The sequence below is a fragment of the Solea senegalensis genome, linkage group LG14 (assembly GCF_019176455.1).
Source record: "Solea senegalensis isolate Sse05_10M linkage group LG14, IFAPA_SoseM_1, whole genome shotgun sequence".
In the NCBI taxonomy this organism is placed as follows: Eukaryota; Metazoa; Chordata; class Actinopteri; order Pleuronectiformes; family Soleidae; genus Solea; species Solea senegalensis.
In genome coordinates this window covers 4,804,860-4,826,954 of record NC_058034.1, presented here as the reverse complement: position 1 = coordinate 4,826,954, position 22,095 = coordinate 4,804,860, and the positions used below count along the sequence as shown (strand labels likewise).

The 22,095-nt window shown below is 39.1% G+C and overlaps 1 protein-coding gene across 1 annotated transcript; it reads right to left on the bottom strand.

Moving 5' to 3' along the window:
- Positions 1 to 12,305: 12,305 nt before the first annotated feature.
- Positions 12,306 to 15,114, bottom strand: rxfp3.2b (relaxin family peptide receptor 3.2b). The gene has a single exon (XM_044044568.1). The coding sequence runs from the start codon at positions 15,081 to 15,083 to the stop codon at positions 13,878 to 13,880; it is 1,206 nt and encodes a 401-aa protein (XP_043900503.1). The 5' UTR covers positions 15,084 to 15,114; the 3' UTR covers positions 12,306 to 13,877.
- Between the last annotated feature and the right edge of the window lie 6,981 nt (positions 15,115 to 22,095).

Sequence of the window (22,095 nt, the reverse complement as noted above, 5' to 3'; positions counted from 1 at the left end):
GCTGAAATCAGCGCCAAAACCATCCTTGACAGACTGAATAGCAGTTAGAGACTCACCAAGGACTATAGTTAAATGACAAATGACATCCAATGCAAGGCTTTGCATACATAGAAATATCAACTTTGTCATTCTCAGGCACTCAGGAACATTAAACTGGACAGACAGATTGATGTGCATCTTATTTGTCAGTGTTTCTATTCAGATAATAAAACACTTGTTAACAACAGGGTAATTTACAGCGATACTGTTGCTGGTCATTAGCAGCAATATTGCCTTGTATTCCCTTCTTTAATGATCCCATTATTCTTGACAGTGCCTTGGCACTAAAAGCAAAACGACCATTCATAAAGTGCAGGAAATAGAGGGCTGTGAGAAAATCTTGTCATATGAGGCCGACTCATCAGATATTTATAGCATTGCTGTTCATAAATGGTGATGTCTTTGACAGTTGATTAAGTGTCCCTGCCACATGGCAGCAGTCTGATGCTGTCAGTATATGAGCAGGCTTTAATTATGTTCCTCTAGAATCACATCAACAGTTTGCCACTGAGTTAGAAGCATTTATAGGTTAAATGTTGCATCTGAGGGTGAAGCATTTGGGCTGGAGTATCATTAAAGAAAATGCTGTATGTGGTTTTTGTTTACCACAATCACATATTATTTCATTGACATGACTGTGCAATATGTGACAACTGAACCACTTGCTTGTGTGACCACAGGCCATTTTCTTTGGTGTAATGTCAATGCTTGAATAAAACAAAAAAACAACAACAAAAAACATGAGCATTAGATGGCGAATTAGAAAATAATAATGTTGCAATGTATTAACTGTGTTACATGAAGCAGGAGCCATACATCAGTTTTAAGCAGAATTCTCTCAGTCTTTTGAGGTTGTTTTGGGGACAAATGTAAATCAGACTCTGCACAACAGTGATACACATGCCCATTCATACTGTTATCAATAAAAGGTGTAAAGAAAACCAGCATGTGTGATGCATTCATGCCCACAGCATGGGCGATCTGGTGAAGTTACCACTGATGTAAACGCTTATTTGTTTGTTACAATGTCAACACAATGTCATGTAAATTGTAGCTTCATATCAATGGGAAACCAATTTCATTGTAAATGATTGAAATTAAATTTGTTAAACATCTAAAGAAATGAACAGAACTGATTTTATTGAGTTGTAATCCTGTTTTATTAAAATGCGACATGATGCAAAAAACGCTCTTCTGTGGCTATTTTCTGGATAAGTCATGCAGTCTCTCCTCCCCACCTGCCCGCATCTCTTTCCTGTCTTAAGACTCTGTATAAAATCTGAAAGCTCATTCACATGTAAAAGTGGAATCCCCCATTTTTGCCCTCATTCACTCATACAAAATGCATTTTTAACAACCAAAGACTGGCAGAAATAAGAAGGCGATAACTCTTAATATACATGTTTCAATCTTGAATCTTTACACCTGTAGTCTCAGCGGGCAATATCGATGTCAAGAAAGACTTATTGAGAATGAAGGTCACCTGAATTAAACCAAATTGTGTAATGGAGATGTTGAAAGCTTTGGGTTTCCTGTTTCTTAACATTACTAATGATATACACTCACCGACCACTTCATCTGGTACAGAGTACCTCATAAAGTGGCGGCAGTCTTCTCCCAGCTGTGGACCATCTACTTTAAGGTTTGACAGATTTCTTCTGAAGCCAAAAAGCAAAAAGCAATCCATTTGAATGGGTCTATGGGAAATGAGCCTACTTTTCTCATGATTACTAATGCAGAGTAAACGGTCTCAATTGCTAATTTCAAGTCTTCTGCAATAGCAAATGATGCTGGTTTTGTAAATGATGGATGATAAAGAACAGCATGTAGGAGTGGACACCGATGTTTCTGACAGCTGATATTGACCAACAGGTGCCTGGTAGCAGGAGATGCCTCCGAACTTCAGATTGCAAAACGTCAGCATGACACTGGCCAAACTGCACATATTTAGGCTTCATAACAGGAGTACAGATTTTTATGAGCAACATCACGACTGGTTGCCACTTCGATGTAATGGGTGGCTATTTGAGTTATTTTTCAAACCAGTCTAATACATTCTCCTCTGACTTCTGGCATCATTACAAGGCATTTTCACCCAGCTCACTGGATATTTTCTAATACTTTCTAGAGATGGTTTTGTATGAAAATCTCAGTAGATCAGCAGTTGGCACCATCAGCACATTAAACATCACTGAATCACAATTTCCCTTATTCTGATACTTGGTTTGAACTTAATCATGTTGTCTACATGATCAAATGCAATGAGTTGTTGCCGTGTGACTGGCTGATTAGATTATGTAGTTACCGAGAAGCTGAACAGGTGGACTAATTAATGTGGTTGAGTGAATAAGCCGATATATCATGCCTCAGTTAGAGAAAGTAATGTGAATGTCAGCTGCTAGTATAATGAACCGCATTTTTGTAAAGAGCATCACTCAAAATCATTTTCCCTTTAGAGATGACCTTGTTTCAATTTTCTAAGAACATCTGTCTCCAATTAACATGGGGCAGAGAACTGAACATAGTTACTTGCACTGGTTTCTCTCAGAGACTGAAGATAAAACAGTGTGTTCTCCAAGCGACCCCTCTGCATTCTGTGAAGTCTCTCTTAAGAAACGGCAAACAAACCCACAGCAAGGGAAAACCCACTTCACTCACGCCCACTGAAAACTGCTAAACCATAGTTATAATCCCTCTGAAATGGTTCAGTTATAGTATATGCCTGTGTGTTAAATAGTCATAATCATTTTTTACTCATTTACTGCAATCACCACGATACCGTATAGGGAATAATGTAATATTGTATATTTTATTTCACTAAATCATTTAGCTGAATAGATCATAGTTGTAGGATGAATGTGGTTGGTATAATTCAGACTAGATAATGAAAATGAATTCATTAAATTAAACAGAATAATGTTCTCATAGTCTGTCGAGAATCCTCCGTGTCTGGACAATATGGGGGAAATATGCGAGCTGAGGGCATGTGCTTATGAGCAGTGACTGCGAAAACCCCTTGACGTCCAGACTGGGATTGTTGGAGGTGAAGAATGATGGATCAGATGAGACTGCCAGTCACTGAGAGTGAGTGAATTATAGCAGAAAGAGACAGCAGATTTAAAAAGACAGCAATGAAATTATGCTTTTTATTTGTATACAGACAGAGGGACTCAGACATAGACTGAAATACAACTGGAATTCGATTCACGGCAACGAAATGTCTGACCTACATTTCAGTCCTCAGTCCCTGGAGTAATCTGACTTGTGAATTGTTCTTAAATTGAAATGCCCTATGAAAAACCTTAGAGAAGATCAGATCCTGTTCTCAACCTTTGTTGAGAGTTGAATGAATATGTCTCTCGCGGTAAAGTGGAGTATAAGCGATAAACTGTGCTCATTTTATTAATATTTAATGTTCACGTTTTTTTTAATGATATTCATACATTATTAAAAACAGAAGAGGTTATGTATAAGTAACGAGATGGACATATTTGAAGGTTGTTTGTTAAATTATTAACATAATCAACATCTGTGCAATCTCAGCTCTGAGTTATTCAGTCAACACCAGCTCATCATGTAAATACACCTGTATCACTAAGAGTCCTGAGACCCTACAACATGTTTGTTTCAGTGCATTTTCCATCCACTGAAATTGACAAATTGACAAAACTATAATTGAGCCGAGAAGTAGGTCAGTGTCAGCCGACTGGCCGAGGGATGGATCTGCCAGGGATGTTGTTAAAAGGGAGTTCTTTCTTTTTTACGACCGCCAAGTGCTTGCTCATTGTGTGAACTGTTGGGTTTCTCTTCTCCTTGTAATTTGGCACTCATAGAATATGATTGCCAGAAAGTGTTGCCAGAAAAATAAGACATGTGTCACTCAAGGACTGAAGTTAGCAAAAGAAAGTTGGGACATCACACATTTCAATGTCTCCCTCTCTCTCTTTCGCTCTCGCTGTGTCCTGATGTGCATGCTTCTCTGGAACTTGATATAGTTATAATTAGTTGATTTAGCATATAATTATTACAGTTATTTTAAGGCTTTTCTGGGACTCAAGTTGTAAATCATTTTTTTTTAATGAAAACTTTTCCCAGAGTTGTGCATGGGCTTTTATTGTGCAGTACTGCAAATTTGTTTTGGTCAGTTGTTGTATTGGTTTTTATCTTGTTTCACAAGTTTTACATGGATTGCATAATGTTCTTGAAATACAGCAGATGAGAGTAAAGTCAGAATAAAGTGTACACAAGGCTTTGTTCTTTAAAGGCTGCCTCTTTCACAGCTCTATTCACAGTAGGCGAGGTTCCGCGTGAGCTGAGCCGATACTATGCATGACGTTGTCATACTGCTGTGCATCGATTGGTCAGAGTGACGCAAACTGCCGTGACTTCAGTTCACACACGACGCACACAGACGAGTGGCTAGTGACTTGTACTACAGTTGTTTTGGATCTACTGAATCATTAGAATCAGTTGATTAAAAATATTTGTTCAGTACTTCACAGCAGTTTCATGCAGCCGTGCTGTGGCTGAGGAAGAACTATATTGTAATGGTAAACCAAACAATGTCATGATCTTCCTATATCACTTATTAATTATTAGTCACTGTTACAAACAAGACGACAAAATGATGAGAAGAAAAACAATCATGTTTTAATCCTGACACCATACTAAAAACCAAATGAGGTTGGTTTACACTCACTCCACTTGCCTCCCTCCTGTGTGTGTGTGTGTGATAATAATGTCTCGAGACATGGATGACAGGATGTGTCTCATTCTGGCTTGATTTATCTAAAGCTTTCTTTGTCTTGACCTGAGCTCCATTATATGGCAAGAGAGAACAGATAACGCCTGAAACACTGACTGGTATTTTAGCTAATCTATTGTTGCTGGGTGAGATGGTTATTAGCAGGGAAAGGTCAGACAGACTGCAAAAAAACAACAATGAAGCTGGTTTAATCTCCAGAATTGTTGCACATAACCAAAGATATTTAGGAGTCAGCTTTATGCAACTGAACTTCTTCAGTTCTGACCAACTAATCGTTGCTATGTTTAGCGTCAATATCATCATTTGGTGCTGCAAAACAGAATGTGACACATTAAGAGTTTATGATATAATATTAATTATTCCAAGCTACTCATTTGTCAACATTAATTTGATTTGAAATATTCATAAAATTGATGTTCTAAATGCATAAATGTATGCATGTGATTAATTTAGAGTAATCACAGAGCTGCTTTTTGCTGTAAAAAACCCCCAACACGTTTTAAAGTATTTTCCTACCTCTAAACGATTAATAACCCGAAAGAAGGAAGCGATGGCTCAATTTTGTGCTATCAAAATGTCAAATGACACGTCAAAAGCCCACAGAGCCTGGAAAACATGTACAGCCCTCGAGCTGGCAGGCAATCATGGACGGATGCTGGTGCTGTGTATGTGAGTGTGTGTGTATTACTTGTACTTGTATTTGTTACCTCTTTAGGACCGTGACTGAATATTGACGCTGTCAGGACCAGTGGTCCAGATGGAGACCAAAGCCTGGTCTCTCCATGAGGATCACTGGTCCTCTCAGTTTACCTGCACCTCTGTCCTGACACAGCTAAGCAAAGCGTTATCCTTAACCTTAACCAAAAGCAGTTAATGCCTAAAACTAACTTAATAACTCAAATTGACCCCAAACTTTTGCCTCATTTCACTTCCTGAGTTAGAGATTGATCCTCTGTCTTTTTCATGAAGCCACTTTACATTCCAGCATTTTGAAATTAAAAACAATTGCATATGCCACACAACAATCATGCCCTGGTGTAGCTATGCCTCACTTCAGTTGTAACTGCTGCTGCAATGACCACTATGGTTTAATACTGAGGAGTCGTGAGGCATACTGAGGCATTTTAAATCTAAATTTAGATAGATTTATTTTTTAATTATGACGATTTTCAAAATCTCAATGTAAAACGGGAGCAGCTTTGCAAAGTTTGGACGACAACGTTAAAAGATGATGAATGGAATTGCTTTGAATAGAAAACAAATATAAAGAATGGTTTCACTAATGTAAGTAGTCCAAAAACAGGTATAACACATTAAGCTTGTATGTTTTAGATATTTTAATGCAGAAATATTACATATTATATATGAAGATTGTGAGATTTTTATTGAGAGTGGCCATGTGTGCACAAGATTAGAAATTAGCATATTGGAGGCTCAGGTTGAACGGTACAAGTTTGTGACGGTTTGGTCATCGAGGAGGGATAGTGATTATGATTATTATTGATTTAAAATTACAATCTGCTACCTGAGTATTGATATTATTGGCCACTTAAAACATGAAATCAGAAAGGCAAATGAATAAATATGTCTTTAAAAATGGCCCTTATCTGGTCAGAGGGTAAAGAGGCAGGTGCCACCTGGGGTCTATCTGTACACTTTGATGATTTAATTGAATGATTTAAAATAGTTTAATTTGGTTTGACTCAATTGTGTTCAACCTTTCTTTAAACATGGTGTGGTGGTGGCCAATCCTCCCGTGAAAGAGAATGGATTTTGTTCTTCTTCCATAGACACATAAAATTCTTCCAAACAGACTTGCCCCACTTGTTCTTTTTTTTCTGTTTCTCATCAATGTTATCTTTAGGTTGGCATGGTTCTACTGTGGTGGGGGATAGAGCTTGAGGAGCACAGGAGTCCTTTTTCTGATCCTCCCGTGTAAGAGAATGGATCTTGTTACGCCTTGTATGAAATAACTTCCTCCACACAGACTTCTTATTCTTGCTCTGCAGCTCAGCAGTCTTATTCTTAGGCTGGCATTGGTCCTCTCTGGTGCAGGGTGGTGATGGAGGAGTGAAAAAGTCCTCTTTCTGATCGTCCTGTGAAAGAGGATGGATCTTGTTTTTCCGCCACGTACGAAAAAATTTACTCCACACAGACTCATTCTGCTTGTTCTCCTGTTTCTGACAATCATATGTGTTACTTCTCCCCAAAGTGGGCTCAGTTATTTCTATAGTGGCCGTTGCAGGTGAACCAGTTTTCCTGTTCAACTCTGAACTGGTGGAGCAGATGGATGACGGTCGTACCTCAAATATCATGTTTTTCCTGTCTCTATATCCTTCTTTCTCCAACATTATAAAATAGTGGGCAAGACGGTAAGTAAACCATCTCAAATCCTCATCCGCAGCACCTGGGTACATGCTGCGTAGGGTGGCCTCAGTTAATGTTGCAGTGATAGGTAAGGTAGGAGGGGCAGTTTTTTTGCTTCCTAATTTGGTGGAAGATGGTTTTATTTCAGGTATGATGACATTTTCAATGTGTCTGCCATGCCCCTCTTTGTCTGACTTAACTGGAGAGAGACACTTGGTTCCTTTAAAGGCTGGAGAGCAACTGTCTACCATTTTATGGTTGGGCACGGCTGTAGAGGTAGGAGAAACCGTTTTCTTCCCCACTTTCAACCTGGCTGACCTCGTCTCAGGGACATTTTTTCTGTCCTCATCATGTCCCCCTTTCTCTGATATTGCTAGAGAGCAAGCGGTCTCCTCAAAGGCCTGAGAGCAAATGTCTTCCATCTCTAACACTGCTATAATGGTTGGTAAAGGGGAAGGAGTGTTCCCGCTCACCCCTGACCTGGTCGAGTATTTTGATGATGACCTTTTCTCAGAGATCGTGAAAATGTTGCCGTCTTTATCATGTCCCCCTTTCTGTGACAAAGAACAGCCGTGGGTCTCCTCAAAGGCATGAGAGCAACTTTCTGCCATCTCAGGGGTGGAACCTGCTACTATAACAGTTGGACAAGGACAAGGTGTGTTCCTGCTCACCCCTGATCTAGTGGAGCATTTGGAGGATAGCCTTTTCTCCTGGATCGCAACACTGTCGCTGTCTTCATAATGGCCCACTTTCTCTAACAAAGCTGGAGAGAGACTTTTTGCCATTGAACAAGAAGCAGAGGGAACAGTGATTCCCTTTACCTCTGACCTGGTGGAGCAGCTGGAGGGTGACTCAAGGGTTGATATTGAGCGAGTGGTTGTTGACAAAGAATAGGGAAAAGCTTTTTTACTCTCCACCTCTGATCTGGTGAAGCAATTGTAAGATGACCTTACCTCAGGGTAAACTATGTTTTTGCTTTCTCCTTCATGCCCTTCTTTCTCTGACAAAGCTGGGGAGACACTGTGAATCTCTTTGATCTCTAACAAAACTTGAGAAAGACTGCGGTTTTCCTCAAAGGCCTGAAAGCAACTGTCTGCAAGGTCACAGGTGGACGCTGATGTAGTGTTTGGCAAAGACAAAGCTGGAGAAGATCTCACCTGTGATCTGGTTGAACAGTTGTTTGATGACGGTTTCTCAGGGGCAATGACTTTTTTGCTGTCTCCTTGTTTCTCTAACACTTTAAAACATGAGAGATCACTATAGTTGGCCTTGGTTAATGCTGCAGAGGAAGTTAAAGATGCTGGAGAGAGACTGTAGGTCTCTGCATAGGCCTGAGAGCAACTATTTTCCATCTCAGGGTTGACAGACAATGCTATAGGTGAGGAAGAAGCAGGGAAAGCTGTTTCCCCCCTCACCTCTGACCTGGTGGAGCACTTGGAGGATGATCTTTTTATAGGGATAATTCTATGTTTACTGACTTCATGTCCCCTTTTCTTTGACAAAGCCTGAAAGAGACTGGTGGCCTGGCAACTGTCCTCCATCTCAGACACGGCTATAGTGGTTTGTAAAGGTGAAGGAGTGTTTCCACTCACGTCAGATCTGGTAGAGCATTTTGAAGATGACTTTTGATCAAGGGTCATGAAAATTCCCTCTTTTTCTGACAAAGCTGAGGTGAGACTGTGGGTCTCCTCAAAGGCCTGAGAACAACTTTCTGCCATCTCAGGGGTGGACATTGCTTTATAAGTTGTTAAAGAGGAAGGAGTGTTCCTGCTCAACCCTAGTCTAGTTGACCATTTTGATGATAACCTTGTCTCAGAAATCATAATGTTTTCACTGTCTCCTTTCACTGTTAATGCTGCAGGGGAAGTAAAGGAAGGAATAGTTTCTATGTTCATGCCTGATCTAGTGGAGGAGCTACAAGATGGTCTTGTTTCAGGGATCATGACTTTTTTGCTGTTTTCTTTATGTCCCTTTGATTCTGACAAAGCTAGGGCAGAGCTGTGGGTGCTCCCATTTTCTGACATAGCTGGAGAAAGACTGCCAGTCTCCTCAAAGGCCTGAGAGCGAGAGTTTATCATCTCAGGGGTGGACAATTCTGTCAGTGAGGAAGGAGTGTAAGCTGTTTTCCACCACACAGTAGGTGAGGAGGAAGCAGGGGAAGCTGTTTTTCTTCCCTGTTTTGATCCAGTCAAGTAGCGAAAGGATGACCTTGTCTCAGGGATCATGACATTTTTGCAATCTTTGTACATTCTTCCCGTCTTTGACAAAGCTGGAGGTAGCATCTGGGCCCGTTCAAAGAAAGAAGTGAGTGAAGGGGAAATGCTGCATTTGGTGTCCTTGTCTTCTTGATGCACCCGAAGAGATTTTGTAGCCTTTAGTTGATTATTGAAGTACCTTGCCAGATATTCATCCGCCTTCTCTTTTGTGACCGGACCAAGTTTGAATACATCCTCATTATCCCCATACACATGACGTTCCTGTGCATTCCACTTACAAAGTGACATCTTCAGGTCCGCAATATCCACCATGGTCTGCTTGATGACAACCAAGACAAGCTTGTCAGTCAATGAATCACTTTCCTCTGTATTTGAATCTATTTTCTCCAGTGAGTCCATTTTGTCAGAATCAATGTTGTTGGGAATGCTGAGTTAGTATTTATTTTTTCTCTGTGTTCTCTTTCCAAAACTTCATTGTCTTCCACAATTTGAAGTCCTCAATAACAGTTCAAAGTACTTCTTCCTCGTCTTGATTTACACCACTCTTATTCCTCCTCTTCTTATAAATTCTTCAGCACAGAAGTTCAAAGCCTCCCATCGTAGAGGAAAACCATTACTGCTTTCTTCTGGATTCACTCATCAAAGTAATCATGAAGTTGCGATGACCATCCAAGTTCATGAAGTCACAGTGTCCTTGGAACTTTGTCTTGACAACAGTTAAGAACTGGACATTGAAATCTGAATGACAAGTGAGGTCATGGGGAAGTGCAAATCGTAATGGAAACAGGTCGCATTCATAGCACAACCTGTTGTGTCCAAGAATCATGGAAAACCAAGATTAAATTTCATTCATTGACCCTCATGTGGACGATGAAGCAGTAGACATTGAATGAATGAATGAAGGAATGAAAATATTGTTGATATTGCCTTTGATATTGTGTTATGTTTCTAACCATAACTCAGTAACCACTGAAAGGTTAGAAAGGTGCGTAGCTGACAGTATCTAACCATATACTAACCAGGAATATTAACTCAACAGACTTGGACAGAGGCATCAATGTGATGTTTGGAGACTTTACTGCTCATAACATTTTATGGCGCAGTGACAAAAATGATGAAGGCACATTCGTGTTTTTAGACATTACATGTCTTTCAACTCTACCTTGACTAAAACAACGACGACAACAATAATAAAAAAACGCACTTGTACATCGCACTTATGACTAGCACTTTATAGTTTGACTTACTTAAAGCACTTACTTCTAGCTCTTGTTTGTACCCAAATGTTTAAATGCACTTATTGTAAGTCGCTTTGGGTAAAAGCGTCTGCCAAATGACATGTAATGTCATGAAATGTCTAGAAGTGATGTCAAATTGTAAAATAAAGCAGGGTATGAGTTCAGTTATATAACAATTCCGTTCTTAAAAGCAAAGCAAGGGGTGAAGAAAACCATAATTCCAAAGGGGATATGACAAGGGTAAAGAAGCAGCAAAGAATAGAAATGGAATAGAAAGAAAAGTGTTTGAAATGGTCCTGTGAAACACCTGGGTACACATTTAAGAGAAGCGAAGTTTGACTAATGATAAAGAAAAGTAGAGGAGATAGATATTGACATCTTAACTGATAAACTGTAGGTGGATCAACAACCAGCTCTCTCTTTCTGCAGTTTTAGTTTTAAACCAATTATGACTTTCTTTTTTGTGTTGTGTACAAGTGGGAGCAAGGACCAATCATCTAGTCTCTAAAGGCCATTGGATGGTTGGATGGATGGCTAATTTACTACCACTTTTTTTCTCCTGAGCACCTCCTTGTTTTTAGCTGTAGCTTGTTCCCCTCTCTTACGTTTCCTATTGGTCAGATTAGAGACTATGCAGTGCCATAGAAGTATCCACAATTAGTTTAACCTTTTCTCATTTCCAGCAGGCTGGGAATTCGATTCTGTGCCAATGACAACTCTTACTGACAAATCAGTCAATGAGAGATCAGGTTGAGGGGACAGCAGCTGAAACCAAAACAGGGATAAAACAGAAGAATAAAGAATGAATCAACGTGCACGTCTTGCAGAAAATGCAGATGCATGCTGAGAATTTATGCAGCTGAATACTCTATATATTTTTTATATACTTAATACAGGGACATGGGATTTGCTACCTTGGTTGCCACGACAACCTACATAGATCAAAGGCAGGAGTTGATGTATGTCTCGTTCATATTCAATGGTAAAACTATTGCAGAAAGATTTATATTTAATATGTTATATGTTTAATAGTTAAATTATTATGAAAAAATTAGCTTTCTGAAAACGTGCCCCCCTGATCAATACAGTTGCCCTGCCTTGCATGTTTGGAATGAGGTCTCTGTTGATGGAAGCTACACTATATGGCATTAACACACTATGTATCCCTCCTGCTTGTAGATAATCCCATCCCTCAGTGAAAAAGTCAACGCTTGTACTCATGTTGTGCTAATTACAGACAATCATATATTCTAAAGATGCAACTGTCATTGGACTATTATTAGGCCTTGGAGAAATGTCAGCACCAAGGGTGTTCAACCACTACTTCCTGTCCCTGGGGTACATGGATAAGTATTGATCAAATAGCCTAACATGAATGGGAGGTGAGCACATGTTGAAAAGGAGATACATATATATATATATATATATATATATATATATATATATATATATACATATATATATATATATATATACATCATGTATAATGGTAAATGGTCTGTATTTACATAGTACTGTTCTGTATGTGTATTTACAACTATAATATTATATAAACCTAATCTCTTTACATATACATATACATATACATACATATGTACATTTATGTTCATGTAGAATTATGTAGATTTTTGATTCCTTTTTATTAGTATTCTTAATTCTTTTGCATTTTATTTCCTGGCATAGGAGAAAAAGAATTTCATTGCGAGATAACATGTTATTTCTTGCACAGGACAATTAAGCCTGTGAATCCTTGAATCTGTTGAAATGTCACAGAATAAACATTTATTAACATAAAAAGAACAGAAGAACGAGTATCAGAGGCCATTGTTTTATGCCACTGTTAACCCAAGTTTCCAAGTTACATGAGGCATCCAATAATAAATCAAATGCACATGTTTTTTTGTTCTGACTTCGACCACTTATTGCAAATGGTTTCACGCAGAGTGTTTTTAATGTAATCATTACTTTATGTCATTTACAGTGCCAGTCTGTACATATGTGTTTCTATTGAAACATCAAATTAACAAATGTTCCATATAAAACATAATAGTATCACAGTCATTTGTATTCACAGAGACAACAAAATAGTTACAGTAGGGCTGCAATTAACAATTATCTTCATAATCGATTAATCTGTCGATTACGGTCTTAATTCATCGTTTTAGGTTCACTAAATCTCAGAACATGTTGAGAAATGTTGTGGTTCACAAACCAAAAGGTTTGTTGTCATTTTGAATGATTTCTTTGGAGCAAAGAAACCCTCAATACTAAAACTGATTAGCTGATTATCAAAAATAGTTGCTGATTAATTTAGTAATCGATTTATAATCTAGTCATTGCAGCCCTAAATTACAGCATAATCACATTATCACATCTTTTTTACTTAGTTATGTGCTCTCACGACCTACATAACATAACTTTGTGATTTAACGGCGCAGGGGCAGCTGATGTTTACATCGTTTGGACTGCCCTTTTGAGAAATGCTTTTCTGAATGAATGAGTGGCATGATAAAGACACACATTATCATGTTTTGTGTCAATTCTGAATCATAATTTGTTTCGTTATTGCTGTAGTCCATCTACTTCAGAGTATGGTATGTTTGATGGACACGTGTGTCGTCTGTCTATAGTACCTTAGTGCTGCTGAGTGCTTGTTTGGGTTACTTTTGTCTTGCTTTCATCTCGGGCCACTTTGACCACTCTCATTCTCACCCAGGGAATTGTTGCTCACTTCATGTACGGTGTATATAAAAAATCCCCCATAGATCAACAGTTGCTGATATACAACCTGTCCAAAGCCACTGAAATCATCTTTCTTCCCCATTCTGATACTTGGTCATATGTATGACCATATCTACAACTGCATGAATTTCCCACCATGTGATTAGTAGAAGCAGTTGACAGGTTTACCTAATGAAGTGGCAGTGAGTGTATTCTCCTATTCTTTGGGAGTGGTGTAAAACTACAGAATAAAACTCAAACACCTCAAAAAGTCTGGCTCTAGAGTAACTTCAGTCAGGAAAGAGACTCTTTCGCAGTAATAGTCACAGCAAAAGCACAGCAACACATTAACCTATCATCTTGCTGTTGTCTTTTTGAATATGTTGTTCTCTTCAGTGCATTCATACTGCTATAATGTACACCCTCCACCTCCCTATCAATGCCTACTTTTTGAAGTATCATCAGATCCAAGATTCCCTCTTCATAGTGCCAGATCAATTCACTTTCTGTCACATTTATCAAGTCATCTGGTCAAACATCCATCTGGACCATCACCAGAACTGGTGGTGCCTCGGCCACTTTGGCCTTGCGACGCAGCAGATGAGTCATGCTCCTGAAGGATGGAGTGGACTTGAGGAGGAGGTCCTTGAGACCAGCTCGAAACTCCCTGCGAATCAGGCAGTAGAGCACCGGGTTGAGGCAGCTGTTGGTGTGCGCCAAACACACAGTCAGGGGGAAGGCATAAGCCTGCACATTGTAGAAAGCCTTACTGAAGGGCACTATGTCAAACTTAATGAGAACACCCCACAGAGTCAGCGCCTGATTGGGAAGCCAGCATAGGAAGAAGGACAGAACCACGATGATGATAGATTTAGTCACTTTGGAGCGACGATTTTGCCGGCCCTGCTCAGTCTCTGTGCTCCCAGAACCAGCTATGCGTCGGGTGAGAATCAAGCGCAACAACAGCAGATAGCAGACAGTGATTATGATCAGAGGGACAAGGAAGCCAAGCAGAACCTTCTGCAGCTGGTAAAGTCCCAGAAGAAGCTGCGGATCCCAACTGCCTGAGTCAGGAAAGCGCACAAGGCATAACTCCTCATCTGATACCTGGGCACTGGTGGAGTAGATGGCATGAGGCAATGTAGCCAGCAGAGACACAGCCCAGATGCCCAGGCTCGTATACTTGGCCCTGGCAGCTGCTGCCCGCCTGCTGTGCATCTTCAGTGCAGTGGAGATGGAGTAATAGCGTGCCACACTCATAGCCGTGAGGAAGAACACACTGGCATACATGTTCATGGTGGTGACAGAACTGATTATTTTGCACATCACACGACCAAATGGCCAGCGAAAGTCCAGGGCTGTGTCCACTGCCCAGAAAGGTAAAGTGAGAACAAACTGGAGGTCTGTGATGGCCAGGCCCATCACAAAGCAGTTGATGGATGATTGCTTTTGCCTGTAACGTGAGTGCAACAGATACAGAGCCAGAGAGTTTCCGACCAGCCCGAGTGCACAGACTATAGAGTAGACACATGCTATCATCACACGCACCACCAAGCTAGAGCTGTCGCCTTGTAATTCCATGACAGATTCCCTGGTGAGGAGCTGCAGCCAGCAGTACAGCGACAGGTTGCTGCTGGGGGAACCACTGCTGGAGTTCCCAAGGATGTTGTCCTGTAGTATTTGCTGCTCGCATGGGTCTGGAGCCAGTGTTTGAACTCCAGTATCATTCAACTGCATGGCTGGATTCTTTTTGCTCACATATCACCCTGGAAAGCCAAGTCGAACAGCTGAGATAGCAAAAAAAAGAGAGAAAGAAGAAAGAAACTTTGTTTTCATGTCATTCTAAGAAAAATCCTGCTCTGTCCGTGCCAGCATCTCTCCCACAGGCGCCTCAGATGCTGCTCATCTCCTCTCCTCTGTCCGCGCCACGTACGTTTATAGGTTCCACGAGAACGCGCAGCTGAGCCGCGCGCTCGACGCATTCCACCTCACCAGCATGATTGGACCAGCATAAACGCTCTGATAGCCGCAGCCACATCAAAGTCAGCCAGTGTGTCCGTTCGGGCTGAGGCTTAATGTATATTGACACAACACCAGCACCTCATAAATCACCGTGCGTGCGCTGCGCTTCTAAAAAACAGCTGTGCACACAATGCTGCGCGTAAAATATGCAGAGAGTGCGCCTGAGCTGAATAAGCTACAGACTGACACGAACTTGGAGTGCAGCATCCAGAGAGCAACCTCTCTGGATGAGTGTGCTGGGCTCTGCCTTTGCGCATTCCCTCTTTGGTCTCAGTACATTTTATGAACCCCCCCTGGGTAGCGCAACTTTTTATGGAGAAAATGAAACGCATCAGCAGAGTGAACCTTTTAAATACAGCATGAAAAATATACTCTTTCATGTGTGTGTGGACTGTATAGTGATCTGGAGACCACATTCTCATTCTCTCCACTGTCTGTTGAAATATAACAGATCTCATAACACTTGTTTTTAACATTTTATGGCTCAATCTAATAGGTTTTAATTAGAATTTCCTAATATTCAATTGTATCTGCCCACAGAAATTACAGAAAAAATAGTATTAGTAATAGTTATTATATTATTATATACTTGTTCAAATGTTGTAAAAATCAGCAACAGCATTTTAGCTGAGTCATGTTTCATCTATTTCTTGTTTTTGGAGAACAACATTTGTTACAAATGCGGTAACAGCTTCATAGTTCATAAATGGTCTAAAATGACTGTATCGGACGAATATCGGTATATCAGACTTTGTGATATCGGTATTGGACACAATAATCAGGTGTCATCCAGTATATATAATATAATATAATATAATTGTAGAAACTATTACCCTATATCATTATACGTGATAGATGTTACGATTAAGTCTGTGTGTATGGAGCAGATCGTAATCAAAGTTTTGTTATATGTTAACCTTCATTATTGTCTCTGTCTAACTACTAATCATCAGAACCTGTACAATTTGTCGGTTTACAACCTAACTACTAACTAACTGTGTGTGTGTGAAATAAAACTTCATAAAGACACTCGAGTTGTTTCCGCGTACTTGTTCTGGTTGTCCTTTCCAGAGGGTTTTTTTTAGCTGAAAGCATCAGTTTAGTAAAAACAATATAATATAATATAATATAATATAATATAATATAATATAATATAATATAATGTAATATAATGTAATATGAAAGGATTCAGCAGAGTGAGTAAAACATCACCGCAGACATTACACACAATCTACAGAAGTTATAAAGGGTTTATCAGCCTGACTTGATTCTGGACATTTTTCTAGTCACTTTCCTTGTCGGTAAAGTAATCCCTCCCTGTAAGTTTCTGAGCAAATGTAAAAAAGACATGACAGATAGGGGAAAAAGAATTAATCCACACTGTTTTAATCTGTTGTGACCTGGTTTGTGTCACTTTGACAATCCATAAACCTCCACATGCTTAAGCACTGTCAGTTTGTCAGGTTTAAAGTTCTCCACGTTCAAATCTGTGACGCAATTAGTTTTTTGTCGTTTCAGTAGCTGTTGCTGTGAACATGTAATTGCTGTAGGTGATGGAAATTAGTCCAGTCTAACATATGAGTAAACACATCTTAGATCCTTTTTGTTCCTTACTTACCGCTTACTAAATAAATCGATGGTACCACTTATCTTTTGAGGATAATGGGGGGGACATTTGTAGACATTTGTCTGTTTGTGGGCAGCACGACTCAAAAAGTCCTGAATGGGATTTGATGAGGTGTGGTGATTTTGTGGCAATGTAAGTCAAGATTCCATATTCTTTTAACAAAACATTGTTGCCCTTAAAAGACTGGGAAGTTTCCGACATTTATATTGTATCTCGTATGTTTGGAAGAGGTTTGTGCTCTTCGAGGGCTTTTAGTTCAATTGTGATGAATGAAGGCGCGTGTTTGTTCATGCAGGACACATTACAATCCACCTGTAATCAGTTGACAGCCAGCTGACCGCAATCTATTAATCATACTTCAGTCAGAGCCACTTTAACACAAAGGTTGTCCATAAAAATAATACTTATCCGTCACTCATTTTGTGTGACACAAATGCTGTTTCACACCACTGCTGCTGGCAAAGCTTTGCCGCCACCGCTCCAGCTCAAAGATCTCAATCACTCATCTGCCACCGCTTTATCCTCCGCCTGAGGGTGACGGGTGCCGAGCCCAGCTGGCATAGAGCATCAGGTTGGGCACGCCCTTGACAGGTCGCCAGTCCATCACAGGGACACATAACCATTCACACTCACAGTCAGTTTAGAGAGTCATATTTGCCTAATCTGCATGTTTTTGAACCGGAGAAAACCCACGCACACACAACATGCACGGGAGAACATGCAAACTCCATGCAGAACCCAGGTGTTGGGTTTGCTTTGCATATGGGTTTCTTACACTGAGCTACCTGACAGAATCTAACATATAATATCATTGTGCAAGATTCAACATAAACAGTCTTTCTGAGAAATAAAACTGGAATCATAACCAATAAATACAAACTCTCAGAATTACAAAAATTAAAACCAAGAATCATAAACTGGACTCAAGAGCATCTTCTAAATCATGACCGTGTTCCTGACTGAACTGTACACTTTCTCCTGTGTCTGTTGAAAGATAATATATACATAATTTACACCACTATATGTAAATACTGGCAATTTACCATTTTACTACACCAACACTTTGCTTGCACAAATGTGCCCTTGTAAATATCAACAAGTTCTATGTGAATAATACCGACTGCTTGCATTTGACGAATGGTTTGCAAAGATTAAGATTAGATAATTCCTTTATCTGTCCCACAACAGGGACATTTACAAAAACAGCTGTACTGCAGCTGTGTCCCACATTCTTCAAAGACAAAATCTTTAGGTTGATTGGCAGAGTAGTGCACTTAGACCATTGTGAAGGCTCCTTTAAATAAATCCTATTCCCAAGAAATAGGATTTATTTACCTTCTAGAGCCAATCTGTCCCAGGATTCTTTGCACAACACAGTAAGTGATTTTTTAAATATAAATATTAGCACATGTGAAAAAGGTGGCCGTGCTTTAATAAGTGCAGGGGCTCGATGTAGTATGGAGGTGATACAAGCTAACAACACGTACTGAAAATCTCATTTTGATTTGGCCTTGGGCAGCGTCTATATACAAGTACATTCTCTTACAAATTATACACGTAGGTTGAATTGCCTTGGCTTGTTTGGTTCAGTATCAATGATCTGTTCTTGAACTGTGGTCACACTATTGTTGTTGGAATTCTCACCTCCAGATGATGTCAGAACATGTCTTTCCTCTGCCGATAGATAATATACAAATGCAAGATTGGAAAAGGAACGCAAAGAAAAAGAAGCGAGTCCAGATTACACGGTGAATATCCTTGGATTAATCAGCTGCATTTGAAAGCAGTGAGATCGCCAATTAAGAAAGCACCTTTTTGTCTATAATTACAGCATTGAGACGCATTAGTGAACTAACCTGCTGCTTTTGATTGGCCATTTATCTTTTGTGGCAGATTAATTAAAACAAAAATAACAATGATTAGAGGGATATTTTAATGCCTGGGGTTCTGACAGGTTTCATGATTGAACACATCAATATCAAGTCACGCAAGGGTCAGAGATAATGTCCGTACTAAAGTGCATGTGGAGGCGCACTGTAAAGGCTCCTCGAGAATGAGAGAACACATCCCTTCTCTCATCCTTTTTATCTCCACAGTTCTGAGAAACAAAGAAGCAAATTATTTCCCTTCGTCTGTTGAGAACATGCAAAGGAAATGATAATATACTAGATCAGTAATTAAAATGGGGTGCAGAAAAAGGTTGTAGCTGTTTTTTTTTTTAGCTTTTGTTCAGGCTATTTTTTCCTGCAATAAAAAAAGAAGATAAATACAGTTGTTTATGGAGCTTTTTAGGTTCACATTTAGTTACTCAAGCCAGCAGGTGGAGGAGACACACTGCCCGGTCAATGAAACCTTCATTTTGTTTGTGCTCTGTGTGTGTTTACTTGTTTTTGTGAAACTTTTCTGGGATAAACACTGCAGAAACACAATAGTCCTCAAAGAGACAGAACCTCATTTCTGGGGCTCTGGTTGATGATAGGATCAAGATCAGAATTGTGCAGGTTAAGATTAGGTTTAGTTTAGGTTAAGGATAAGATTTTGTTTAGGCTATCCAAATGAATAGAAGTTAATGCAGTGTCCAAACAAGAGCTGCACTCAAACCTGTGTGTGTGTGTGTGTGTGTTGACTCACAAACATTGATCTGGGGCTGAACAGTGGTGAACATTACTGTGTTTTGTTATTATGATGTGTCATTTCCTCAGTGTAATACCTGAATCCCTACATTATATAAAAGTCAAATGAGTTTTTAAAAAATATTTTTTTATAATTTTGCCCAATTATTATAAAAAAAAATGATCCCAAAAGCCCACAGACGGACAAATAAGTAAAACGAAAGGATTAAAACTACAGCAAATAGTAAAAAAAAATAAACAAACCAACAAACACAAAGAAAAAAACAGAATTTAATCAGTAAGCCCATTTGGATTAGCATTTCATTATGGCTCCAAATCCCTGAAAGTGCAGAGCAAAGTTAAAAAAAAACAAAAAAACAAAAAAACAAATACTTCAGATACTTAATATGCATAAATAAATAATTCTTATGTCAGAGAACCTTGTTAAGCATGTACCAATTACTCATTACTCCTGAACTGCCAAGTGTCCTAACAAGGTTGGCTGGATCCAAAGCTGATTTAAAATGCTTCCTACTCACAGCGAGTTGTCTGCTCTGTTAATATTTTACAGTCCTCACGCTGCCTACAGTTCTGACATGTGCTGATCAGAGGCAGAAATAATTGTAGTGACTTCGAGCCATTTTCAGACAGCATGTGCCTTCACTATTTATTTTCATTTCCTCCATCCAGTCCAGTATGAGCTTGTGTGAAGCAGCTAATTGTTGTATTTATATGCGACAAATCAGGGTTGATTTGACTTGCATCAAGTAATGATTAAAAAAAACAAAAAAAACAGTTTCTATTAAGTGAAGAGACAGGGAGAAATGCTCCTTTGGGCAATAGTTATTTTGTTTTGTGGTCACCTTTGTTCACCCTTGAATCCCTGTTTTTATAGACAATTACTTTGACAACTTCAAACTGAACACCAGTCCAACACCAGTCTGTTTATACAATTTACTAAAAGCACCGCAGTGATTTTAACAAAACTAATGCAGATTAGCAGCTGTTTATCAACAATGATAATGAGGGCCATATCATTTCTGACACATTAAAATGTATTCAGTGAACAAATGGCATTTTTAAGACCCACTCTCGTCATTTACTCGAAACAACTGACTCATTTGCAATGATTTTGATTCAACTAATTTAACTAATGGTTCATCAGCCAAATGGATTTAAATGAGCCCACAAATTGCACAAATTGTCTGTCTAGAGTCGTTTGCCCTTTGCCCTGATTATCTGCACACGACAGGGCTGCAGTCATTCTGCAGGGAGATCAACACATGTGAAGCAACAAAGTGAAACTTTGCAGCTAAATCCGACCTCAATATCACAAACAATATGATTTCACTTGTATTTTTTAACATTTTGTTTTTGTTTTATTAGTGCTGTAATGTTATCATATTATAGACTATGGAGATGATTGTTGACCACACCCATAACACAAAGAGGAGGGGATTCCTTAAGACGCAATAATGAAAAGCTTAAGGCAAGTGTTGTTCATCCAGGATCATACAGGGAATAATTAACCAGACACATGCCACATCACAACTGATAGGCAAGTGACAGAGGAGCTTTATTTGCTCTGATAGCTGATAGGACAGATGACACAGACAACTGGCAAAAGACAGGGACAGCAAGTAAAAACAAAAGTAAGCTTAAAACTCAGAGCATTTCAGCTGTTGTTTTACATTACTGTGTTTAAACATACAGTAGAGGCTATAAGATGTGCAATATAGAGTGTCTTATATGCTTCTTTTTTACCACAACCTAGGCAAAAAGTTTTATTTTCACCAACTATATAAACACACCTGAGCAAAAAGTAATAAAATGTTTGAAATGGGATTGAATTTGTGAAATTGTGAAAGTTTTTATGAACAAAAAGAAAAGAAAATGCTCTAGTTTGTGACTTCTGCACTATTATTGGGACTTTATATACATCCATCCATCATTCATTCTTGTACACAAACGAGTCACTCATGTGCAGCAATATATCCTCACAAAAAAACTGGTGTAAACTCGTCATCCTATGTATGAATAATTTGTAATGGGGAAAATAATTAGGATTTAAAAAACAAACAAACAAACAAACAAACGACATTCTACTTAGATTTTTACCAGTAACAGTGTTTCATAAAGACCTTCTGACTGAGGTTAGTTGTATTCTCTGGGCTGATTCAGACAGATGATATTGGCACAACTGAAGCTGCATTTATTATCAGTTTTATGAAATATGTTTGCCTATGAAGGTTAATTCACTAAGTGATATACAGTAATATGTTTTAAAACAGGGTCTTATCCTGTTGACATACTCATTATATTTCACTACTACTTGACGTATTAACTGAAGGTTAATAGAAAGGTTGACAATTACGATGTAGGGGTAAATTACCACGACATGCATTTCCAGAACAGAGAGATAAATACTCAATTGTTTTTTTTGTTTCTGGTTAAATGTAAATGATACATATTATATCATTTATTGACT

Coding starts and splice junctions, on each gene's coding strand:
- rxfp3.2b (XM_044044568.1), bottom strand. CDS start 15,083: ATGCAGTTGAATGATACTGGAGTTCAAACACTGGCTCCAGACCCATGC.